Below are 25,706 nucleotides of genomic sequence, written 5' to 3' on the forward strand. Positions count from 1 at the left end.
GCAAGTCAGACTTGAAATTTCATTCATCAGCAAATGTTCTAAACAAAATCTTATCTGTTTTTAGCAGATTGACTCTCCTCCTAGTTAACTGGTCTAAATGACTACTATGTGCAATATCATAAACATTTTTATATGTCTGATGTCTCAAATCCCACTTTAAATGAAGCAAATAATTTTAGTTACCCCTAAAGTTTTAAATTTATATACTTAATAAAAGCAAGCAAAAGGAAGGAAATGATAAAGATTAGGGTGGAAAATCAATGAACTAAAAAACAGAAAAACCATGAGGAAAATCAATGAAATCAAAAGTCGGTTCATTGAGAAGATAAAGAAAATAATAGAACTTCAGTTTGACTGGTCAAGGGAAAAATGCTCAAATTATCAAAATCAGGAAAGTGGGAACATCAAGGTTGACCTTACAGAAATTAAAGGATTATATTATGAACAACTTTATGTCAAAAAATTAGACAATTTAGATGACACTTAAAAATTCCTGGAAGACACAGATTATTGAAATGACTCAAGAAAAAAAAATATAAGTAGAACTATACTAAGATAAAGGATTAAATTAAAAGTTAAAAATCTTCCCACAAATACAAGCCCAGATAAGGTGATCTTACTTGTAAATTCTATCAAACATTTAAGAAAGAAATAATATGAATCCTTAGCAATGTCTTCAAAAAAAGAAAGGAGGAAGGAATCCTACCTTATTTTATGAGGCCAGTATTAATCCTCATACCAAAGCCAGAAAGAGACATAACAAAAAAAAATAACTATAGATGAAAAATCTTCAACACAATATTGACAAGCCAAATCCATATGCATATAAAAAGATTGTACACTGAGATGAAGCAGCATTTATGCCAGGAATGAAAGTTGGGTTAATATCTGAAAATTAATTAATGTAATACATCATATTAACAAGGACAGGACAAAAAAACTATATGATTGTGTCCATAGGTACAGAAAAAGCATTTGACAAAATAAAAATCTCTTCATGATAAAAGTACCCAATAAATTTGGAATAGATGGGTACTTTCTCAATCTGATAACAAGCATCTACAAAAACCCCAGACCTAACATTGGTATGAAACATGTATAGTATTGGATATGTAAACTCCTATTGGAAACAAGGCAAGGATGTCTGTTCTCAACAGTTCTTTTCAATACTGTACTAGAAGTTCTAGCAGGGAATATTAGACAAGAAATCATAATAAAATGCATCAAGTCTGGATAGGAGGAATTACCATCACAATTTGCATATAACATGATTTTATATATAAAATATATCCACACTAATAAATAAGTTCAGCACAGTAGCAGGATATGAGAGCAATAAATAAAAATCATTTTTTTTCTACACTAGCAATAACCAATAAGAAAATTTAGCTGAAACAATCTCATTTACAATGGCATTTAAAAACATAAAATAGTTGTGAACAAATTTATTTAAAAAGTAGAAAACATGTACTCTGAAAACTATACATTATTGAAAGAATTTAAAGAAGGCATAAATAAATAGAAAGACTTTCCATGTTTACGGGTTGGAAAACGTGTTAAGTTGGCAATACTCTCCTAATTGATCTACAGATGTAATATAATCCCTATCAAAATTCTAGCTAGGGTTTTTTTTTTTTGGCAGAATTTGGCAAAGTAACTCTGAAATTTACAAGGAAGTAAATAGCCAAAATACAAACAAAACACTGAAAAAGAACATGGTAAGGGAACAAACATTTCTAGATTTCAAAACTTAATACAAAGCTACCATAATCAAGACTGTGGTGCTAGTATAAGGACTGACATATAGGTCAAAGGAACAAACCTAAGAGTCTAGAACTAGAACCTTAATTTATGGTCAATTACATTTTGACAAGGGTGCTAAGCCTATTCAATGGGAAAAGAATAGTCTTTCCAACAAATGTTGCTTGTAGAACTGGATGTCTACATGCAAATAAATAAATAAATAAATAAAATTGAACACCTTTCTCACGCCAAATACAAACATCAAGCCAAAGTGGACCCAGTGTAAGCAAATAGCAAATGCCAACTATGAATAGGCTTTGTGATCAGAAAGAAAAAAGAATCCACACAGCATTCATTCATGCCTTCAGTTCAGTTCAGTGGCTCAGTCGTTTCCGACTCTTTGCAACTCTATGGACTGCAGCACGCCTGGCCTCCCTGTCCATCACCAACTCCCGGAGTTTACTCAAACTCATGTCCATTGAGTCGGTGATGCCATCCAACCATCTCATCCTCTGTCGTCCCCTTCTCCTCCTGCCCTCAATCTTTTCCAGCATCAGGGTCTTTTCAGATGAGTCAGTTCTTCACATCAAGTGGCCAAAGTATTGGAGCTTCAGCTTCAGCATCAGTCCTTCCAATGAATATTCAGGACTGATTTCCTTTAGCATGGACTGGTTGGATCTCCTTGCTATACAAGGGACTCTCAAGAGTCTTCTCCAACACCATAGTTCAAAAGTATCAATTCTTCAGTGCTCAGCTTTCTTTATAGTCCAACTCTAACATCCATACATGACTACTAGAAAAACCAGTTTTGACTAGATGGACCTTTATTGGCAAAGTAATGTCTCTGCTTTTTAATATGCTGTCTCGGTTGGTCATAACTTTTCTTCCAAGGAGTAAGCGTCTTTTAATTTCACGACTGCAATCAACATCTGCAGTGATTTTGGAGCCCACCCCCCCCCCCCCGCCAAAAAAAAAAAAAGTCTGTCACTGTTTCCATTATTTCCCCAACTATTTGCCATGAAGTGATGGGACCAGATACCATGGTCTTAGTTTTCTGAATGTTGAGTTTTAAGCCAACTTTTTCACTCAAGTGAAAGTCTAAGTCTAAGTCTAAGTCTTAGTTCCTCTTCGCATTCTGCCATAAGGGTGGTGTCATCTGCATATCTGAGGTTATTGATATTTCTCCTGGGAATCTTGATTCCAGCTTGTGCTTCATCCAGCCCAGCATTTCTCATGAAGTTCTCTGCATATAAGTTGAATAAGCAGGGTGACAAAATACAGCCTTGAAGTACTCCTTTCCCAATTTGGAACCAGTCTGTTGTTGCATGTCCAGTTCTAACTGTTGCTTCTTGACCTGTGTGGCTAAGCTGGTAAAGAATCTGCAATGCAGGAGACCTGGGTTCGATCCCTAGGTTGGGAAGATCCCCTGGAGATGAAAAAGGCTACCCACTGCAGTATTCTGGCCTGGACAACTGAGCACCTTTCACTTTCATGCCTTCATTCACTGTCAAAATTTAAATTAAAAACTCAAGAATAAAAAAGGAGAACATAAGCATGAAGTACAAAAAAAGGCACAAAACAACGTGGTAATGCAAGTCTAAATATTATGTGTAATGATAATAAATGTAAATATACCACATTTGCCAGTTAAGGTGGTCATAATGGATTTTTTAAAAAAATCTGGTTTTATGCTAAGATAAAGATTTAAAGTTTGAGGACATAGAATGATTGAATGTAAAGAAATTAATATTTTATAAAAAGCAAAAATTAACCAAAAGAAAGCTGAGGTGGTTATACTAATATCAGAGAAAAGAGATTTCTTAAAAAATGCATAAGTGGAGTATAAAAGCTCACTATAAAATAACCAAATTTTATTTCACCAGAAACATTTAACGACTGTACATCTGAATGCACCTAATAATAAAACAGCCTTAACATTTATAATGGAAGAAAATAAGTAGAACTATTGAATGAAACTGAAAAATCTGCCTTTATTGTGGGATATTTTAACACAATTCTCTAAATTATTGTTAGTTCAAACAGAAAAAATAATTAGTAAATGCATAAATATTTTCAACAAAATTAACAAGCTTAATCAATCATTTACAGAAATCTGTATCCAACAATTCAAATATAAGTTCTTCTCAAGCATGCACATAAAAATGATCTTTAGTATCAACAATGTTAAAATACTTATTAATAATTTCATGAACCATACTATCCAACCAAAATGAAATTAAATTAGAAGTCAATGGCAACAATAACAAAATGTATTTAAGGATTTTAAAACACTCTTTCAAATAAATACTTGGATATGAAGAAGAATATTACATATTAAAACATTTTGGATGCAGTGAAAGTGGACCTTAGCTGGAACTGCATAGCCTTACATTTGTATGTTAAAAGAGAAAAAAAAGCCTGAAAATTAATGATATGTGTCCAGTGTTAGAAGAGTAGAATAAACCCAGAGAAAATAGAAAGAAGGAGGTAGTAAAAATGAAGAAGAAATCCATAAGAGACTGCAATAGAGCAAAACAGCAAAACCAAAAGTTTGTCCTTTGAAAGCAACAAAAACATAGACAAACTGTTAGTGAAACTGTCAAGAGAAAGATAATCCACAAATAAATAACATTAGGGATGAAAAAGGAGACCTAACTATGGATCCAGCAAGGATTTTGAATGGGGGGTGGAACACAGTGAACAACTTCATATTAAAATTGAAAACATAGGTGAAATAGACAAATTTACAGAGAAACTTAACTGCATATCTATGTGGAAATAATCATTTTTAAAATAAATCCACTAGATAACCATACAGGAAACATGAATACTGACCTTTACTTCATTGCATACACAGTGTTATTTGAGATGGGCCAGAGATCTAGAAGAAAACTTGGGACATCATCTTCATAACTTTGCAGTAGGAATAGATTTTTAAACAGGATATCAAAAAAACTCAAGATTAATCAATTGGATTTGATTAAATTAAGAACTTCTTTTCATCAAAAAACACTAATAAGAGAGTGAAAAGGTAAACCAGAGACTCATAGAAGATACTCATAGTATATATATCCAAAAAAGGAGCTGAATTCAGAACTCTTACAAGTTGATAAGAAAAAGACAACAAAATATGAGCAAAATATCTTAAAAGTTACTTCATAAGAACATATCCAAATGGCTACTAAACTTATAAATAGGTGCTCCAAATCTAATCATCAAAGGAATGCAAATTAAAGTCATATGAGATACCATTAAATGTCCACCAAAATGTCTAAATTTAGGACAGACTACACTACACATTTGTGAGGATATGATACAAGAGGAACTCTCATGCATTGCTGGAACCATTTTGATACTTCAGCTCCTTAGTACTTTGGTTAGCACTTTACGGCAATCACCCATCATGACAGTTTTACAAATTGTGATGTCGCTTCATGCCATGGATTACTTTCATCCTATTTCCCATCAGCATGAAGCAGAGCACTGTACTCAAGTCCAAAGGCACAATCAAAGAAGTCCACAAGGGCCTACCTTAGGGACTACTCACAGCACCAATTCTATTTCAGACTGTGCTGAATCAAGAGAGAGAAACCACACAGTAATTTGAACAGTGAACATTTAATATAAAGAATTATTGACTGTAATGGGGGAATAAAGTAAAAAGAGATTGGTTAGTAAGAAGTCAAGAGCACTCTAAGTATAGAAAGAGAAGATATAAGGAGCTGTCACTATCTCCAAAGCTGAAATAGAGCACCTGCAACAGATTGATTGTACCCACTCCCCAAAAGTCATATACTGAAACCCTAATATCAATGTGATGGCATTTGGAGGTGGGATTTGGGGAAAATAATTAGGTCATGAGAGTGGAGCTCTCATGGGAGTGGAATTAGTGCCATCATAAGAAGAGGTCAAAGAGCTAGCTAGCTCTTTACCATGTTCAGGATAGTCACATGGAAAAAAGTGGAGTCACATTTGGGAGAGAGCTCTCACCAGAATCTGTCCATACTGGCACCTTGATCTTGAACTTCCAGCCTTCAGAACTGTACAAAATCAATTTCTGTTGTTGATAAGCCACCTAGTCTACAGTATTTCCTTATAGAACCCAAGGAAGTTCATCCCCTTACCCTTATGTCCAGCCGTTGCTGAGAGAGAACCCTCAAGGAAAAGCCACCCACCCTCCCCCCCCTTCTTGTCTGAGTTAAAGGACTCAAAGCTGAAGACCCCGAGGACTGAGCTGGATCCCACAAGTAAGTCTGTCCTCCTCAGAACTGAGATGGAGCACCCAAAGAAAAATTCCACAAGTTGCGATACAGCATCCAAGGCATAGTCCCTCCCCAACACCCTTGCACCAGGGAGAGCTGTGATAGCGCTCCTAAAGAATCTTTCCCACAGAGCTAAGATAGAGACCCAAAGAAGAGCCCTCTCTATGGATGAGGTCCGTGAAGAAGACTTCAAACCCCTCATGGGAAAGAGAGAAACGGAAGTACAATTCTCCACCCTCCTTCCCCCTCCAAGTTGAGACAGAGCACCAAGTAAGGTCCTCCCAGGGAAGAGTTGGACACAGAGAAGAGTCCTCCCAAGGGGATATAGCACTCAAGGAAATGTCCTATTCCTGAGTTGAGAAAAATCACAACAATGCTGAAATAGAATACAAATGACAAGCCACAAGGAGGAAAAGCCCGTATCTAACAAGGCTGCGACAGTCCCCAAGGAAGAGCTGTCTGCCAGAACTGAGAAAGAAAACCACAGTGAGAGCTCCCACTTCAGAGCTATTACAAAGCATGGTAATGATGTGCCATCATCCCAACTGACATAGAACATCTGAGGTATATATCCCTCCATGGCTGAAATGGTACACTCAAAGAAAGTCTGCCCCCACCAGGGTGGAGGCAGAGCTCCTAAGGACATATTGCCCCCCACCCCCCACTCCAACTGAAGAGCTGACACAGGGCAACAAAGGAAGAAGAAGCTTGCTCCAAGACTAAAAGAAAGCAGCCACTGCCTTGAGCCTTCCCACAGCTGAGAGAGCTCACAAAGAAGAGCCACTCCCCTCAGACTGAGGGAGAACATCTAGAGAAAACTCCCCCGCCACCTTGGAGCTGAGAGACAGCACTCAAGGAAGAAGCCACTACCTGCAGTGATGATAAACAGCACACAAAGCAATGTCCTCCTACCCCAAATGGATGACAGAGCACCCAAGGAAAAGCACTCCCAACTAGAGAAAGAATCACTCCCCTCCACTCCATGGGCAGAAATCCAGACGATGTTGGAGAAGCCCAGCTGTGGCTTGCAGAATGGTGGAGAAGGTGTTGGTAGTGTCACACCAGTGGAATTTGCTTGAACTCCATGGTCTGGAACATGATATAGAGCCACTAAGAAATAGTACTCCTCCTGGGCTGAGATACAACACCCACGAGAATCCCACTGCACCTTCCACAAGCTGAAACTCATGCCTGGTTGGAAAAGTCAGGGTGTGGATCACTGAATGACAGAGAAGGCATTGTGGTACAGTAGCAGCAGAATCTTCTAGAAATCTGCCCTCCTAAATATGTAGCAGAGTTCCCAAGGAAGTGTTCCTGACCCAGGCTGAGGTCCAACATCCAGCAACCACCCTCCAACTTCACTGTGATGAGCACTCAAGGAAGGGTCCCCCACAGGATTGAGATACAGCACCCAAAGAAGGAATAGTCACCCCCACCACAAGACAGAGAGAGAGCATCCACAAAAGCTGCCCCACTTCTATGGTTGCCATGGAGCAACCAAGGAAAGCACCCCCAACATAACCAAGTCCTCCACAGTGCTGATATATAGCATCCAAGGAAAAGTATTCCTTTTCAAGGGCAAGATCAAGCCCCCAAGAACATGCCATCCCTCAGGACTGAGGGAGAGAGAGAGAGAGAACTTAACGGAAAGTTCTCTTCTTGAGCTGAGATAGAGCACCTCAGAAAAAGCCCCACTTCACAGAGATTATGAGACAGAACCCGTGAGGAACCATCTGCCCCCAAATTGGGGTAGTGCACTCATGTATGAGCCCTCTTCCAGGAAGAGTCACCACCCTTAGGCTGAGAAGGAGGACCAGTGCAAGTTCTCACTATGCCTCAAGGGCTAAAGTCTAGATCTTTCTGGAGAGGCCCAGCTGTGATTCAGTGCGTGGCAGAGAATTTTTGTGGTGCCACCTTCTGAAATTAGAGACAAAGCACCCAAAGCAACATCCCTTGGCCCAGGGCTGAGATAGGTCACCCAAGGAAAAGTCCCTCCTGAAATATGACTGAGATACAAGTACCCTGGAGACAGTGCCTCACTACAGGGCTGAAATTAAGTACTCAAGTAACCCACACAGGAGATACTTTGCCACCCAAGGAAAAGGATTCCCATTCCTCCTATTGAAATTCTCACCTGGCTGGAGGAACCTGGCAGAAATCCACAGAATGTCAATAAAATGTATAGTTCAGTTCAGTCACTCAGTCGTGTCCAACTCTTTGTGACCCCATGAACTGCAGAACGTCAGGCCTCCCTGTCCATCACCAATTCCCAGAGTCCACCCAAACCCATGTCCATTGAGTTGGTGATGCCATCCAACCATCTCATCCTCTGTCGTCTCCTTCTCCTCCTGCTCTCAATCTTTCCCACCATCAGGGTCCTTTCCAATGAGCCAGCTCTTCACATCAGGTGGCCAAAGTATTGGAGTTTCAGCTTCATCAGTCCTTCCAATGAACACCAAGGACTGATCTCCTTTAGGATGGACTGGTTGGATCTCCTCGCAGTCCAGGGGACTCTCAAGAGTCTTCTCCAACACCACAGTTCAAAAGCATCAGTTCTTCAGTGCTCAGCTTTCTTTATAGTCCAACTCTAACATCCACACATGACCACTGGAAAAACCATAGCCTTGACTAGATGGACCTTTGTTGGCAAAGTGATGTTTCTGCTTTTTAATATGCTGTCTAGGTTGGTCATAACTTTCCTTCCAAGGAGTAAGCGTCTTTTAATTTCATGGCTGCAATCACTATCTGCAGTGATTTTGCAGCTCCCAAAAATAAAGTCAGCCACTATTTCCACTGTTTCCCCATCTATTTGCCATGAAGTGATGAGAACGGATGCCATGATCTTAGTTTTCTGAATGGTGAGCTTTAAGTCAACTTTTTCACTCTCCTCTTTCACTTTCATCAAGAGGCTTTTTAGTTCCTCTTCACTTTCTGCCATAAGGGTAGTGTCATCTGCATATCTGAGGTTATTGATATTTCTCCCAGCAATCTTGATTCCAGCTTGTGCTTCTTCCAGCCCAGCGTTTCGCATGATGTACTCTGCATAAAAGTTAAATAAGCAGGTTGACAGTATATAGCCTTGATTTACTCCTTTTCCTGTTTAGAACCAGTCTGTTGTTCCATGTCCAGTTCTAACTGTTGCTTCCTGACCTGCATGCAGGTTTCTCAGGAGGCAGGTCAGGTGGTCTGGTATTCCCATCTTTTTCAGAAGTTTCCACAGTTTACTGTGATCCACACAGTCAAAGGCTTTAGCATAGTCAATAAAGCAGAAATAGATGTTTTTCTGGAACTCTCTTGTTTTTTTGATGATCCAGCGGATATTGGCAATTTGATCTCTGGTTCCTCTGCCTTTTCTAAAACCAGCTTGAACATCTGGAAGTTCACAGTTTACGTATTGCTGAAGCCTGGTTTGGAGAATTTTAAGCATTACTTTACTAGCGTGTGAGATGAGTGCAATCGTGAGGTATTTTGAGCATTCTTTGGGATTGCCTTTCTTTGGTATTGGAATGAAAACTGACCTTTTCCAGTCCTGTGTCCACTGCTGAGTTTTCCAAATTTGCTGACATATTGAGTGCAGCACTTTCACAGCATCATCTTCCAGGATTTGAAATAGCTCAACTGGAATTCCATCACCTCCACTAGCTTTGTTTGTAGTGATGCTTTCTAAGGCCCACTTGACTTCACATTCCAGGATGTCTGGCTCTAGGTGAGTGATCACACCATTGTGATTATCTGGGTCGTGAAGATCTTTTTTGTACAGTTTTTCTGTGTATTCTTGCCACCTCTTCTTAATATCTTCTGCTTCTGTTAAGTCCTTACCATTTCTGTCCTTTATCGAGCCCATCTTTGCATGAAATATTCCCTTGGTATCTCTTATTTTCTTGAAGAGATCTCTAGTCTTTTCCATTCTGTTGTTTTCCTCTATTTCTTTGCATTGATCACTGAGGAAGGCTTTCTTATCTGTCCTTGCTATTCTTTGGAAATCTGCATTCAAATGGGAACATCTTTCCTTTTCGCCTTTGCTTTTCACTTCTCTTGTTTTCACAGCTATTTGTAAGGCCTCAGACAGCCATATTGCCTTTTTGCATTTCTTTTCCATGGGGATGGTCTTGATCCCTGTCTCCTGTACAATGTCACGAACCTCTGTCCATAGTTCATCAGGCACTCTGTCTATCAGATCTAGTCCCTTAAATCTATTTCTCACTTCCACGGTATAATTTTAAGGGATTTGATTTAGGTCATACCTGAATGGTCTAGTGGTTTTCCCCACTTTCTTCAATTTCAGTCTGAATTTGGCAGTAAGGAGTTCATGATCTGAGCCACAGTCAGCTCCCGGTCTTGTTTCTGCTGACTGTATAGAGCTTTTCCATCTTTGGCTGCAAAGAACATAATCAGTTTGATTTTGGTGTCGACCATCTGGTGATGTCCATGTGTAGAGTCTTCTCTTGTGTTGTTGGCAGAGGGTGTTTGCTATGACCAGTGCGTTCTCTTGGCAGAACTCTATTAGCCTTTGCCCTGCTTCATCTGTACTCCAAGGCCAAATTTGCTTGTTACTCCAGGTGCTTCTTGACTTTCTACTTTTGAATTCCAGTCCCCTATAGTGAAAAAGACATTTTTTGGGGATGTTAGTTCTAGAAGGTCTTGTAGGTTCTTCATAGAACTGTTCAACTTCAGCTTCTTCAGCGTTACTGGTCGCTGTGTAGTGGAGACACCCTAGTGGAACTATCTGGAAATCTGTCCTCTGTGAGTTGCTGGAAATCTTTCTCTGAGGTGACTGGCAATGTTGTACATGGGCAAGTGTCTTACTAGAAACACTCTGATATATTGGGTTTGCCAAAAAGTTCATCCAAGTTTTTCCATCATAGCTTACAGAAAGAATCAAATGAACTTGGCCAACCGAAATAATACTGCCTGAGGGAGGTCTAAAGGAGGCTTCTGGCAATGGAGAGGTGCTGGCCACATTGCTCTGCACCAGTCGGGCCCTGTAGAAGCAATGTGAGGGGCAGAGCCTGGCGCTGGAGAAGCCTGGTGCCCTGCAGAAGCTGGCTCTGCCCCCAACCCAGAACCGGGAAGCGAATCTCTTGCTTTTCACTGTCTCTCCCGCCCTCTAGTGGTCAAAGCTAGTAACAACTGCCACAGGAAAAAAATGGCAAGGGCCCAAAACATTTTCACAGAGCAGGACGAAAAGGTGCATTTGGAGCTTACAGACAATTGAACCATCACACTTTATTGGCAGATTAAAAGAGGAAAGTCATACGATTAGCCTAATAAATGCAGACAGCACATGGGATGAGATGCAACAACTATTCATAAAGAAAAATTTGAAAGCGTTTGTTAAGAAGGTTACACATCAGAAATCCGTAGCATACAGTATTTCTATGTGAAAAACTGGATATTCTTTTTAAGATGAAAAACAAGACAAGGATGCCCACCATCACCCCTTCTATTCACAGCAGGAGCTACAATAAGGCACCTCTCAGTACTCTCATGCCCACTGATTAAAGTCAATGGAAACTACACCACCCTAATTCATTAGGACTGCTAACGGCCATGAACCTCAAGAGTGAGAGGTTGGGTCACTTCATCAGGGAAAGGACAATCGCCAGGGAAAGGACTTGTGAGGGTAAGAAAATGTGGAATGGGAAGTAGAAGTAACCACATAACCATATGCAGAAACAAAGACTATAATGATTATGAGTATCATTTATTATTGTATGAATCGACTCACATATACATTAACCAAATAATTTCTAACACCCTTCATCTCCTTATCTTCTGACACAAGATGTGGTATTATTTAATTTTATTTTTCAGTTTTTAAGGTACATGATATTAAACCGGGGTGTGAATCAGGTAAAGAATGAAAAAGACTTAAAATATTTGATTTTGTGCCCTCTTTTGGAGATGTGTTAGTGTTCTCTTGGTTGTAGGTGGGAGAAATGTATCCGGTTAGGCAGAATCATGACTTTGTTGTTTCTATTTAAAGATGAAGTATGGTTTAAAGAGATGTTCATAAGTAGCAAGATGACAAGAGGTGCCCATTGTAAAGTGTCACTTTGGTTAGGTGACTTACATCACAGACACTTCTACTTCCTGCATATTTTTGGTCAGAAGGTGCCACAGAGGGACTCTGGGAGGTCGGAGACTGTGGTGGAAGATAAGCAGCCACCATTTTCCAGTTCCCACATCTTGTTGCTGATCTGCAGATTCACCTTATAGCATGAAGCAGCAGCTGGGTCTGCAATTACTTTGTCTTTCCCCGGATTCACTCACAGTATCTCTATCTTTTGGACCAGGTGTTTATGTTTAACTCCATGAAGTAGAGCATTGGTTTCTGCAGATATTTTGTCACCAGGATCAGAGGCAACAATAATGGAGATGTATTTGTCTGTCCTTATGGGGTTCTAGATCATGTTTGTGGTTTTAGCCTGTTAGTTTTCCTCCCTACCTCTGTTGAGGTGACAGCAGTCTTTTAGTTTTATTTTTTGGTCATGCCGCGGCTTGCAGGATTTTAGTTACTTGACTAAGAATCGAATCTAGGCCCCTGGCAGTGGAAGCATGGAATCCTAACCACTAGGCCGCCAGGAAATTCCCTAAAGTTTACGATTTTAAAATGTACAGCTCAATGGCATAAAGTACCTTCACAATGCTGTGCAATCATTACAGAACTATCTTATCCTAAAACTGTTTTACTACTTTAAGACACAGATGAAAGAAATCAAAGATGACATAAACAAATGGAGAGATATTCCATTTCCTGGGCTGAAAGAATCAATATTGTGAAAATGACTATACTACCAAAAGCAATCCACAGATTCAATGCAATCCCTATCAAATTACTAATGGTAATTTTCACAGAACTAGAATAAAAAATTTCACAATTCATATGGAAACACAAAAGACCCTGAATAGCCAAAGCAATCTTAAGAAAGAAGAATGGAGTTGGAGGAATCAATCTTCCTGACTTCAGACTATACTACAAAGGTACAGTCATAACGACAGTATGGTACTGGCGCAAAAACAGAAATATAGACCAATGGAGCAAGATAGAAAGCCAAGAGATAAATCCATGCACCTATGGGCACCTTATCTTTGACAAAGGAGGCAAGACCATACAATGAAGAAACGATAGTGTCTTCAATAAATGGTCCTGGGAAACCTGGACAGCTATGTGTGGAAGAATGAAATTAGAACCCCTCCTAACACCACACACAAAGATAAACTCAAAATGGATGAAGGGCCTAAATGTAGGACCATAAACTATACAACTCTTAGAGGAAAACATAGGCAGAACACTATATGACATAAATCACAGCAAGATCCTCTATGACCCACCTCCCAGAGTAACGGAAATAAAAACAAAAATAAAGTGGGACCTAATTAAACTTAAGAGCTTTTGCACGGCAAAGAAAACTATAAAAAAGGTGAAAACAAATGAAACAGCTGACAAAGGATTAGTCTCCAAAATATATAAGCAGCTCATATAACTCGATACCAGAAAAAAAAACAACCCAATCAAAAAGTGGGAAGAATATATAAAAAGATATATCTCCAAAGAAGACATAGAGATGATTAATAAACACATGAAAAGATGCTCAATATCACTCACTATTAAAGAAATGCAAATCAAAACTACAATGAGATATCACCTCACACCAGTCAGAGTGGCTCTCATCAAAAAGTCTACAAACAATAAATGCTGGAGAGGATGTGGAGAAAAAGGAACCCTCTCACACTGTTGGTGGGAATGTAAATTGATACAGCCACTATGGAGGACAGTGTGGAGATTCCTTAAAAAACTAGGAATAAAACGACCATAAGACCCAATGACTCCACTACTGGGCATATACCCTGAGAAAATCATAATTGAAAAAGACACATGTACCCCAATGTTCACTTCAGCACTATTTGCAATAGCTAGGATATGTTAGCAAACTAGATGCCCATCAACAGATGAATGGATAAAGAAGCTGTGGTACACATCTACAATGGTATATTACTTAGCCATAGAAAGGAACACATTTGAGTCAGTGCTAATGAGGTGAATAAACCTCGAGATTATTATATAGAGTGAAGTAAGTCAGGAAGAGATAAACAAATATCACATGAACTCATGTATATGGAATCTAAGATGTGTGTGTGCTCAGTCATGTCCGATTCCTTGTGACCCAATAAATTGTAGCCGTCCAGGCTCCTCTGTCCATGGAATTTTCCAGGCAAGAATACTGGAGTGGGTTACCATTTCCTATGCCAGTGGATCTTCCCAACCCAGGGCTCGAACCTGTGTCTCCTGCATCTTCTGCACTGGCAGGCAGATTCTTTACCACTAGTGCCAGCTGGGAAGAAAAGCTACGACAAACTCAGCATATTGAAAAGCAGAGACATCACTTTGTTGACATAGGCCCATATAGTCAAACCTATGGTTTTTCCAGTAGTCATGTATGGATGTGAGAGTTGGACAATAAAGAAGGCTAAGTGCTGAAGAACTGGTGCTTTCTAATTGTGGTGCTGGAGAAGACCTCTAGAGAGTCCCTAGGACTGCAAGGAGATCAAACCAGTCAATCCTAAGGGAAATCAACCCTGAATATTCTTGGAAGAACTGATGCTGAAGCTGAAACTCCAATACTTTGGCCACCTGATGTGAAGAGCTGACTCCTTGGAAAAGACCCTGATGCTGGGAAAGACTGAGTGCAGGAAGAGAAGGGGACGACAGAGGATGAGATGGTTGGATGGCATCACCGACTCAGTGGACATGAGTTTGAGCAAACTCTGGGCAATAGTGAAGGACAAAGCAGCCTGGCATGCTGGAGTTCATGGGGTCACAAAGAGTTGGACAAGACTTAGCAACTGAACAACAACTACCATCATGACTGAGCGACTAACACTTTACTTGCCATAAGCATCAGGAGCTTATTCACTTGCCTTTTTCTTTATTTTTTAGGAGCATGGGCTCTAGGCACTCAGGCTTTAGTAGTTGTGGCTCCTGAGCTCTAGAGTGCTGGCTCAGTAGTTGTGGCACATGGGTTTAGCTGCTCTGTGGCATGTGGACTTTTCCTGTACCAGGGATTGAATCCCTGTCCCCTGCATTGGCTGGTGGATTCCTAACCACTGGACCATCAAGGAAGTCCCTCACTTGCCTTTCAATGTTTTTGAGGAACATCCTTCACATGGCTGCTTCTCTACTCTTAAGAGTTTATTTTTAAAATTTAAAAAAAAAAACCTTTTTTTGGCTGCACCACATGGCATGAGGGATCTTAGTTCCTGCATCAGGAATCAAACCTGTGCTCCTTGCAGTGGAAGTACAGTCTTAACCACTGGACCACCAAGGAAGTCCTTATAAGAGAGTTTAGAGTTAGACAAAAGAAAAGCAATCAATCCCATTGGTCAGTTCTTCAGGGAGGCCTCTGGACAGGTTTAAACAAACACAATTCCTCGGGAATAAGGTCTATTATTCTCCCTCTTGAGCCAGGAACCCTCAGTTGGAAGGCAGGCTGACATCTTCAAGACCACTGTTATACTGGGGAGGGGAATCGGGCAAGAATAAGTTAAAATGCTACCAGATAATCCTATCACATTTCAATGGGTCTTCTTTTGACTCAACATTCACTTGGTTGCTGTAAACCCCTATCTTCCAGAGTCCCAGTAAATGTGATTCCAATCATTTCCCCTAGTGTTTTCAGTGTTTCTGGAGTACCCCACTCCACCAGTTTCACCAGTATCAGTTCGGTGAGTGACATTTTGAAGTTTACATCATTCCGCTAACATCTTAATTACAGTGGGCACTTTTTTTCTGAAAGGAGTTACAAATCACAAGAAAGACAAAACTAGAAATTTTTCAAGTGTCAATGACCTTGTGAAAAATCAATAAAATGATTTATTTTATATATGAAAAGTCAAAATCTCTTTGTACACTTAAATTTTTGCAAATACAAACATAACAATACTGCTCCATAAAAACTTTTGTATAAACATTAAAGGAAATATCTACATTATTTTTTCTTTTAGTGCTTCTGAAGCACAGAATGCACAAGTCCACCTGAAGCCTTTCTGGTGTCACAAGCAAGAACAAACGTCAGGGGTGGAGGTGACCTCAGGTGTACTTTGTAATGTCTCTAGACAAAATAGAAGACAGTTGGAGGTAGATGATTTGGTGACTCTCCCTGCCCCCTCCCATGGAGAAATAAGTTATCCAAATAGCAGCTTTCTCACTCTTTGATCCAAACTGTCCTGAATATTGCATGGTTTTAAAGGCACAACTAGGAATTGTTGAAAACTTCGTTCAGAACACACACAATTAGTAGTTGGACTCTGAACCCTTCTTCTTTCTAAATGACATAGTAAGAGCATCAAGTAGTGCTCCACCTGCAGGTGGCCCCTAGTCACTCTGGACGTGCCCAGGATGACCAAGCTCAAGAGTGAACCCTTATCATTTGTGTGTGTTCACTGAACTTAACCTGCTGGATTAATCATATCACCTTCCTCAATTGGGAAAAGTAACAATAAAACAACCAGTTAGTACTTTTAAAGAAAACATAGGGCAAAGCCAGCTTTTACTGCCAGAGAATCAGAAAATGAAAAGTGTCGTTGCTTTTTCTTAACCACTGGAAGCCAGTTCCCTTGACTAAAACATCCTAGGATGTTCAACAATATCCCGCTCTGTCCTACAACACAGAGAACTTGTTCTTTTTTCCTTCTTGGTCTCTGCAGTAACATCATGATCTGCTGTTGATGTGATTAACATTGTTGAGAAGGTGATAGGATTCTATTTTTTCTAGTACCTTCTCAAGGTACTGAATTAAGACTCGTCTTTTGAACCTAAAAAAGAAAGAGGAATTTTATTAACCAAAAGGCCCTAAAGCACTGTGTGGGGTACCAGGTGGAAGTGACAATCTACATGGGAAATAGAAAATGTATCTTCATGTAAAGATGGGGCTTAGCTAATACCAAGAGTACCAACTGAGAGCCCAAGCCCACCTAAGACTGTGAAGAGTTCAGAAAGTTCCCATAGACTTGGGTGAATGAGTTGGACTCGGACAATAGCAATCTAAATGCCTCTGGAGATAGCTGTAACTATACACGAAGGCCAGGGCTTACAAAAGAAAGGCAGGATCAATCCCTCTGTCTGTCTTACATTGGGTCCTTATGCTTACAAAAACACACAAGTGACTTCCCTGGTTGTCTAGTGGAATCTGCTCTGCAATGCAGGGGATACAGGTTTGATTCCTGGCCCAAGAATTAAGATCCCACATGCCTCGGGCAACTAAGCCCATGCACCAAAACTACAAGCCTGTGCTCTAGAGCCCAGGAGCTGCAACTACTGAACCCAGACGCCGCAGCTACTGAAGCCTGCACTCCCTGGAGCCCGTGCTCTGCAACAAGAGAAGCCACTGAAATGACAAGCCTGTGCACCGCAACTAGAGAAAGCCTGAGCACAGAAAGAACACCCAGCATAACCAAAAATAATTAACTAAATAAAAAACACAATGAAGAGTTCCTCTTCACACCCACCTTGCAGCTTCCTTGATGGTAAATTCAACAAATTGTTTCTTGACTGCAAGAGGTCCTTGTACTCCTTCAAGCAAAGTGAAAATTCTTTCATACTCTGAAGATATTAAAAAATTATTATTGTTAACAATATGGATGAAAAATAAAATTCAATATTTACACATCCTCAGCAATCATCAAGACATCTGCACGTATCTGCTAGGGAAACCTGTAAACACTAATCAAATGTGGTCAGCTGAATGATGCCCCACCCCTCAAGTTGTCCATGTCCTAATTCTCAGAAACTGTGAACATATTACCTTATCTTGCAAAAGAGACTTTACTTTGCAGATGGGATTAAGTTATGGATCTGGAGCTGGGGAGATTATCCAGGTTTATACATGGAGGCCCAATATAATCACAAATATCCTTAGGAAAGGGAGGCAGTAGAGCTGGTCAGGGAGAAAAGATGTAAGGGTGGGGGCAGAGGTTAGAGAGAAGCTACATTGCTTGGCTACACTGCTGGCTTAAGAAGGGGCTACATTGCTGGTTTAAGATGGAGGAAGGGGCCATGAGTCAAGGAACACAGGCAGCCTGTGGAAGCTGGAAGAGGTAAGGAAACAGACTCCCCCTGAGCATCCAGAAGGAACACTAGCCTGCCAACACCTTCATGTTAGCCCAATGAAAAGAATTTCAAATCTGACTTCCACAACTCTAAGATAAATCAGTTTTGAGCTACAAAGTTTGTGATAACTTGTTACAGCAGCAAAAGGAGATTATTACAGTAAGTAAGGGGGGAAAACTTCAGAAAGGTGTATTGAGTTGTTTAGGTAAAACAAGAGGAATCATTTTCAATTATGTGAAAGTCCAATATTTCCCAAAAATGCACCTTAAGAGTTACCCTGAATCTATTTTGAATCTTAAAATGAAAGGGATCTCCCCATTATATTACTGATAGATGTTCTTCTACTACTTACTTCGTCCAAATTTTCGAACTTCCTTCATTAACTGGTGTTTTATATCAGCATTGATTCCTTGTGCCATAGCAGGAGTTATCTGCAATGTACTTGGTACAATTTCCAAAGCAGATGTTACTGAGACTTCTTGATCATCCACAGAGACGCTGCAGTTCTTGGTTTCTCCTATAAGTGCATTACACCCAGGTTTGTGAATCGGGCCATCTTCCCTGAGACTAGTGAAATCATCAGATAGAGAATCCACTTGATCCGGTGGGATACCATCTCCTGCCATATTCATAAGCTCTTGTGAAGCAGATTTTGACAAGAAGCCATCAGGTGAGATTTGACCATTTTCCATCTTCTCCTCATGAACATCGTGAGTGACAGTAACACCTGGAAACCAAAATGATAAGTTGATCTATGGGGTAGGTGTGTTATAGTAACCCCAAAGGGATATCATGGTGCTCCTCAGTTTTGAGGAAATGGTTTCATAAAGCAAGGGGATGTACCAGATGGAGCTCAAGACCCCTCAAATTGAGCTCAGAAAGGTAATCTCCATGGCACCAAGAATACATATGGAAACAATACAGAACATCTAATAAACAGTCTCAGATCCCTGGCACTGAGGGCTTAGCTGCAGCTTGTGCTTTACAAGCTGAAAAGCAGCAAGTCTCACTTGATGTCATGATTTCTGTCATTTACCTATGAAATGCCCTGCTCTACTGAGTTTGACACCAGACTGTGTGTGCCCCCCTCAAACTCCCTCCTCTCTTCCTTAAAACTTCTGAGGAAACAGAGGTGGTGACCACTAGATCTGAAGGGTCTATATGTCCCCCATGACCCCAATTCTCTGCCAATACATGATTCTCCTCATCCATCTTTTCTGTCTCAGAAAAGTGAATTTCTTTTTACTCCAGGTCTGACACCTCTCCTCCATTGACTCATCGTCCTCTGTGCTGGGCACCATGCCAGGAGCTGGGGGAGGCCTCCAACAGCACATAGAGAAACAATCCCCACCCTTATGGAATGTCCATGCTCATGGGGAGGCCAGGCAGGAAGTGTGCTATGATTCAACAAAATAATAAATAATTACAGTTCAAATTCGTGTTCAGGGAGATGTACGCAGGGAGGGGACAGAGAGCAGGAGGGGGAGTCCCAGTGGATCACGAGGTCAGGCAGATCCTTCTGAGCAGGTGTCCTTTGGGCAGAGGCTGGAGGAGGAGAGAGAGCCGGCCTGTGCCCATGCCGAGGACACATGTTAGGAGAGTATGGTGGGCCCAGGTTGTGCAGAGCTTGTCAGGAGCTCAGATTGTACTCTGAGTGCCTAGGAAAGGTAATGAGGTGCTTTCAGCATGGATGTGGTATGATCTGATTTCTGTGTTGATATGATCACTCTGGCTGTAGGTCAGAAGATGAGTTAGATGAGGTTGGAAGGTAGAAAAATAAAAAGCTATTGGAGTATCATGGTGACATGATGGCAGCATAGATCAGAGGAATGGAGAGTCATGGCAGGATGTGGGATTTATACTTGGCACCATCCAGTGGAGTGGAGGAAGCTGGGCCAGACTGCACTGGGCTGGAGTGAGGAGAGGAGATGAGCACAGACAGCACCAGCCTTTACTGACCCAGTGCAGACCCAGCCTTTGTTGAGCCCATTTGCTCCTACTGACTTCTACAGCAACTCCAAATTGTTGCACCTCCTTCAGCCTTGACTTGACAAGTCAACAGGCACATCTTCCAACATTTATCCATCTTGTGTTAACTACTATGTAAGTAGGGATCTTCCTCCCCTCGTATAGATGGAGATCCTTGAAACAAGGTCTCTCATCTCACAGGGTGCTTTGTACCTACCACATGGATGATTAATAATGGCTTACTTAATGAACAAAAAACTGAATACAAAAGAAATGAATATAAAAGAAAATTGTTTAGTGTCTTAGTCCTCTAGGGGCCATAAGGAAATCACAACCACTACTCTATACCTGTATATACAAGGGTGGGTTTTATGAGGTTTGAATAAGATGGGAACCACGAGGCTGAGGGTGGTCCCTTTCCGCCCACATGGTTAGTTACAGTAGGTGGTGTTTGTGGTTTCCTCAACAGCAGGGACATACTCCGCCTTCTCTTGGATGACAAAGGACTGTTGAGTTCTCCAGGACGTTTCACTTTGTTTTGCGGCCCTGCTACAAACTCATCTGCTTCATCGATCATCATTCCCTAGAAAACATCAATGAACATATTCCATTAAAGAGAACATTGCACACACTCTTCACATGCATATATGATCATGTATTATGTCAACAATATAGATCTTTTTTCTTTTTGAGTGAACAATATATTTATAAGAAGAAAAAAGAAATACAGTACTTATTCAAGAAGGAAGGACTTCATTGAATTACTTGCAACAAGAACCTGAGTGAGTGATAGTCGCTCAGTTTTTGTGTCGGACTCTGCAACCCCATGGACTGTAGCTTGTCAGGTTCCTCCATCCATGGAATTCTCCAGGCAAGAATACTGGAGTGGGTTGCCATTTCCTTCTCCAAACAATATAGATCTTAATCATGGGCCAAAGATTTGCCATGCCTCACATAGACTTTTCAGAAAACACTACTCAATTTTAATCCAGTCTAAGTGGAACAAGGAGGAAACTTATTTTACGTCAAACATAACACAATCATGATTAACCTGAAAGCCTGGGGAATAAGAAACTCTCATCAACCAAAATGGAAATTAACCCACAGTCACCCTTCTGAAGAAGCTACAAACCATTTTGCATCAAACCTTGGTAAGGAAATCATTCCCTTTTGTGTGATTTAAACGCATCCTTAAGAAATATTGATTATCACTATACAGAATGCTGCATGTAAATGGTGACAGATAGGTAGATGGAAAATGTCATTCCCCCAGTAGCAACCTCACAGAGATTCATATATATTCACCTTGGTGTTGGACACAAATGAAGGAGGGGGCTTTTCACCCCTGGGAATAAAAGATGAGAGACAGCAGTATAGAAGGTTAACTAAAAGCTGTTCTCATCCAAGGATAACCCAGGAAGATGCAATTCCATTATTTGAATAAAACCATGATAAATGACTTTTCCAAAGCATTTCTCAAAGCAAAACAGTACAGAAAGAGGAAAACATATTCACTGAGCATGTACCACATGTCAGGTAATGTTCTAAATGATGTACAGGTACTAACTCAATTCTCCACAGAGCTCTATTAGTTAGATGTCATAGTTATCTCCAGTGCTACCAATGACAAAAACCAAGACACAGAAGATTAAGAAGAACTCTAGTTAACTGAGGATTCAGGTAAAGTAGAATACTTTTGGTCCAGTTTTGTTACAGAAGACATTATTGCATGCTCTGCACCTTTGTAACAATGGTTTCTTCCATGATTGCAGATACAATTCTCATTTGTCTTCACACTTACATCATCAAGTCAGCATATCTCTCACATATACACACAGATACACACACACACACACACACACACATGCGTGTGCACACACATCTCATATTTATATCCCTTGTAGGACAAGCCAATAAAGCAACATCACTTAGTACTTCATATTTCAAGAAAAACACTTAATAACTGTCTAGATAGAGCACAAAAGGAAATAAATGGTGATCTCAATATTGAAGGAATTAGTGTGTGGAGCTGGGAATAAATACAAACTTTGGAGCAGGAAAGATTGGCTGTGTCACTCAGGATGAATCATTTGACCACGATGAGGTCTGATTTCTTCATATTATAGGGCAGATAGTTATACTCATATGCAGAATGGTTGTGTGCATTCAATGTTATCATTTAAAACATCAGCTCCTACTACATATGCAGTAAATGCCAGCTACCATTTTTTAACCAACATACTCTTCCATCAGGAGGCTCCCACTTTCTACTCACAAAGAGCCCTGGAGACATATTTTATCTTTTAAACAAACAGAAGTAAGACCTCTGACTTCTATACACCTTGTCAAAAAGGAAGGAGTTATTTCAAGAATATCATGATTTACACAGACATAGAACTGGGTATCCCACCTTCTTATCTTGTTTAAATGGATTGCCAAAAGTATGTAGTCTTTTTGGTTGATCTGGATCAATCTCTCGAAGTGGAGAAGCCAATGTCTTTAGATATTCTTGATAGTTACCCATTTGTGCAACTGGAACACTATGAAGAGAATCTGCAAAATCACCAGAAGACAAACAGATGCTCTACACATGTTCTATAGTTGAAGTGTGTGTGGTCCTTCTGAGAAGACATGATCATAGCCTGGTTTAGCATTGTGTATCTCAGCAACCGATAGGCTAAAATCTTGAATCTAGCATTCTAGGATCTAAAATTATCTCTCTTCATCCCATTCATCACTCAGTCTATCATCACCACGGCCTCCAAGCTCAAATCCCTAGACCAAGAACAACTCCCTCACTCTTCGTCACAGGTTTGAGAATGGGCTGACATTCCCTATACCACATCCCAACTCAAAACCAAATATTTTGTGTTTCGAAGAGCCTAGGCTCTCTGGCTTTCTCTTATCATCTAGAGAATCTTGGTTAGTGGGCCGTACCCTTTTAGAAAACCTGATTAGATCTACAGGCTTTCTTCCTAAAAAAGATCCTACCCCCTCAAAAAAAAATACTGGCATATAATTTCAGGAGGTTGGCCAGGCTAAGATTTGCTCATTTTAATGGACAAATGACACTGTTTAAAATGAACAAAATGGAGTCAAGGGGAATTGTACATCATCATCAATTATCCTCGACAATATCAGGTTCATTCTTTTCCTGTAAATAAGGAATCTGGATTGAGTTTGTCAGAGCAGGCTAGGTGGTACAGTGTCAGGGTATACAATTTCCAAATTCTGATAGACCTAGTTTCTGCTGCTTTCCAGCTCACTAGAACTGGGGAAGCTATTAAAACGCTCATTCTGAGTTCCAATGTCCATAAAAATGGGCATAAAAACAGTATCTATCTCACAGGGTTGTTTGGAGACTTACAAGAGCTAAAGCATGTGTAGTGTAATATACATGCCAATTAATGCCCACTTCCCCTTAAACCCAAGAACAATAAACTTGTGCTAGTAGATGAAGGGATTTAGAGAAAATAGGTATTATAAATATTAAAGTATTACAAAATAACATACGATTTATGCAATAAACACCTTCATGTTAGTCAGACTTGACATTTTATCAACAAAAAGTACTTCTTTGTTCACTTACCTTCATCTTGTCCAACAATAAACTTGTGTGTTTTCAGCAGATTGGATCGCATTCTGGTTAACTGGTCTAAAAGATCTCTACGTGGAATATCGTAAGCATTTCTATATGTCTGAGGTTTCAAATCCTATTTGAAATGAAACAATTTCAGTTACTCCTGAGGCTTTTAATATAGAAATGTAATTCTTAATCCTCTTAAAATCTTAGCAAAGAGAGGGATATTCATTACAACTGACTTCAGTATAATTTTGCAGTGGAAAATTCGCCTTTGCTGGCCCTGTTCTGAATTCTACTACATCCACATAGCTTTAAAGCCACTGTGTATATCTTTTTTCAAGTATACCATTTAAAACATCAGATCTTGAGATCTGTGCCTGTGGCAGCCTTGCAGCCCCACTATTCACAATCTAGATGCCGTCCCCTGGCAGCCACGGAGAGGAGCTGATGGGATGTCCGTCCAGGAAGCAATGGCTGATCCACAAGGGGTACAGTGATCTGAGCACCTCCAGCCACAGTACCTTCAGGATCTGGGGCAGCGCTGGAACAGAGGCCGTGCTCTTTCCAGGCTGCCCCCAGCCAGTGACTGAGAATGATGGGGGATGTTCACGCCTGGCCAGCTCTGTCAATGTGGACCTCCTCTATGGGATCTTGTGGTGCCAGGGTTCCCTGTTGGGCTGGCCAAGACTTTCTACAAGCTATACTGATGCCTGAAGCTCTTCATACCCATTCGTCCTTCCTTCCCCCATTCTCTCACAAATGTTAGTTCAGCAGTATGATCTGAAGTTTAGCAGACATTTGGTCCACCCCAAAGATCCTTGATATTTGGTCATACTTGGTGCTGTCCAAAATGTTCATAAGACATGTAGCACATACCAAGAAAGTCCTTGATACTTGGTTCTGTCCATTTGGCATGAACCAAATATGATCGGACCAGATTTCAAGGGCCTTTTTGTGTGGACCACATGTCTTATGGATATTTTGGATAGGACCAAATGTTCTGCAAGGGATCTGAAAGCTCTCCTTTTTCGTTCCCATTCCTTCTCCCCTTTGTCTTTCACAGACCTTATCTTTCCCCACCACCCCCAACAAGCTATTTATGTCACAATTTACCTTGTTTAAGAGCCCTACTTGGAAGCCGGCAAATTCTTTGGTGTTCAATTCTGTCAGTCTTGGTGCAGTATCCCCAATGATTTCTTTCAATAGTTTTCTAAAGTTTTTATTGTGAGTCAAGGAAACACCACCACCAGAATGATTTTTCACTTTGATTCCAATTTCCTGGGGAGGTTTCTTCCCCACTGATGCTAGTATTCGTTCTGACTCTAGTTTGGTCTAAAATGAAAGTACATAGTATGTTATAAAAAGAGCTATATTATCACTGTTGTTTTTATTACTTAAGAAAGATGATACTTTAAGAACCCCACTGAACAAATTTAAATTACAAATCACAGAAAAACAGATAATTAAACATTTTCCTGTGCTTCTCTGTACTACCACAAAGAACAGAGGGGGCTAGAAAGACCAATAAAGCATTTTTTCCCTCTTCTTTAGTGTCAAAATTATGACTGAATCATGGAAAGAATGAAAACCAGGGGTAAGAATTACATTCATAGATATTTAAAATCAAATTTTGTTACTGTAAAATCTAGTGTAAGTCAACATACTCATTTTGAATCCAGTTATAAAAGGTAAAACTCTGCATTTATAAAATTGCACTAGTGCTGAAATTCAGATTGCATAGATTGGCATTGTATCTGAAAAAACTTATAGTGTTCATTTCTAATGTCAGACCACTCACAAAAATGTGATACTTAATTTAACAAATACTACCAAGTAAGTAAATTGTAATAGTACTCAAAGTTTACAATACACAACAAAAAATCCTCTTAATAGATACTATTATATCATATTGATAAATATTGCTTGAGAGTGTATTATAGCAGTATATTGGGCATATTTTCTTATTTACATATATCTGAGATGGTTCAAAGAACACTGGTGACATAGAATTATTAAATTAGTAAGTAAATTAGTAATTAGA

The 25,706-nt window shown here is 40.1% G+C and overlaps 1 protein-coding gene across 4 annotated transcripts in view; it reads right to left on the reverse strand.

The window, feature by feature from the left end:
• Window positions 1–15,903: 15,903 nt before the first annotated feature.
• Window positions 15,904–25,706, reverse strand: part of INTS6L (integrator complex subunit 6 like) — a 56,862-nt gene continuing 47,059 nt past the window's right edge. For 2 of the 4 annotated variants that reach the window (XM_065915903.1, XM_065915902.1), the window contains 7 exons: window positions 24,779–24,997; window positions 23,672–23,795; window positions 22,493–22,635; window positions 20,431–20,665; window positions 18,467–18,841; window positions 17,514–17,607; window positions 15,904–16,820 (listed from right to left, as the gene is read on the reverse strand). In XM_065915903.1, the coding sequence (XP_065771975.1) occupies window positions 16,718–16,820; window positions 17,514–17,607; window positions 18,467–18,841; window positions 20,431–20,665; window positions 22,493–22,635; window positions 23,672–23,795; window positions 24,779–24,997 (1,293 nt within the window). In that variant the 3' untranslated portion in view covers window positions 15,904–16,717. Of the gene's footprint in view, window positions 16,821–17,513; window positions 17,608–18,466; window positions 18,842–20,430; window positions 20,666–22,492; window positions 22,636–23,671; window positions 23,796–24,778; window positions 24,998–25,706 lie in introns of those variants that run through there. The other 2 variants (XM_065915905.1, XM_065915906.1) reach the window with 2 other exon arrangements.

Source organism: Muntiacus reevesi, chromosome X (genome assembly GCF_963930625.1).
Source record: "Muntiacus reevesi chromosome X, mMunRee1.1, whole genome shotgun sequence".
Lineage (NCBI taxonomy): Eukaryota > Metazoa > Chordata > Mammalia > Artiodactyla > Cervidae > Muntiacus > Muntiacus reevesi.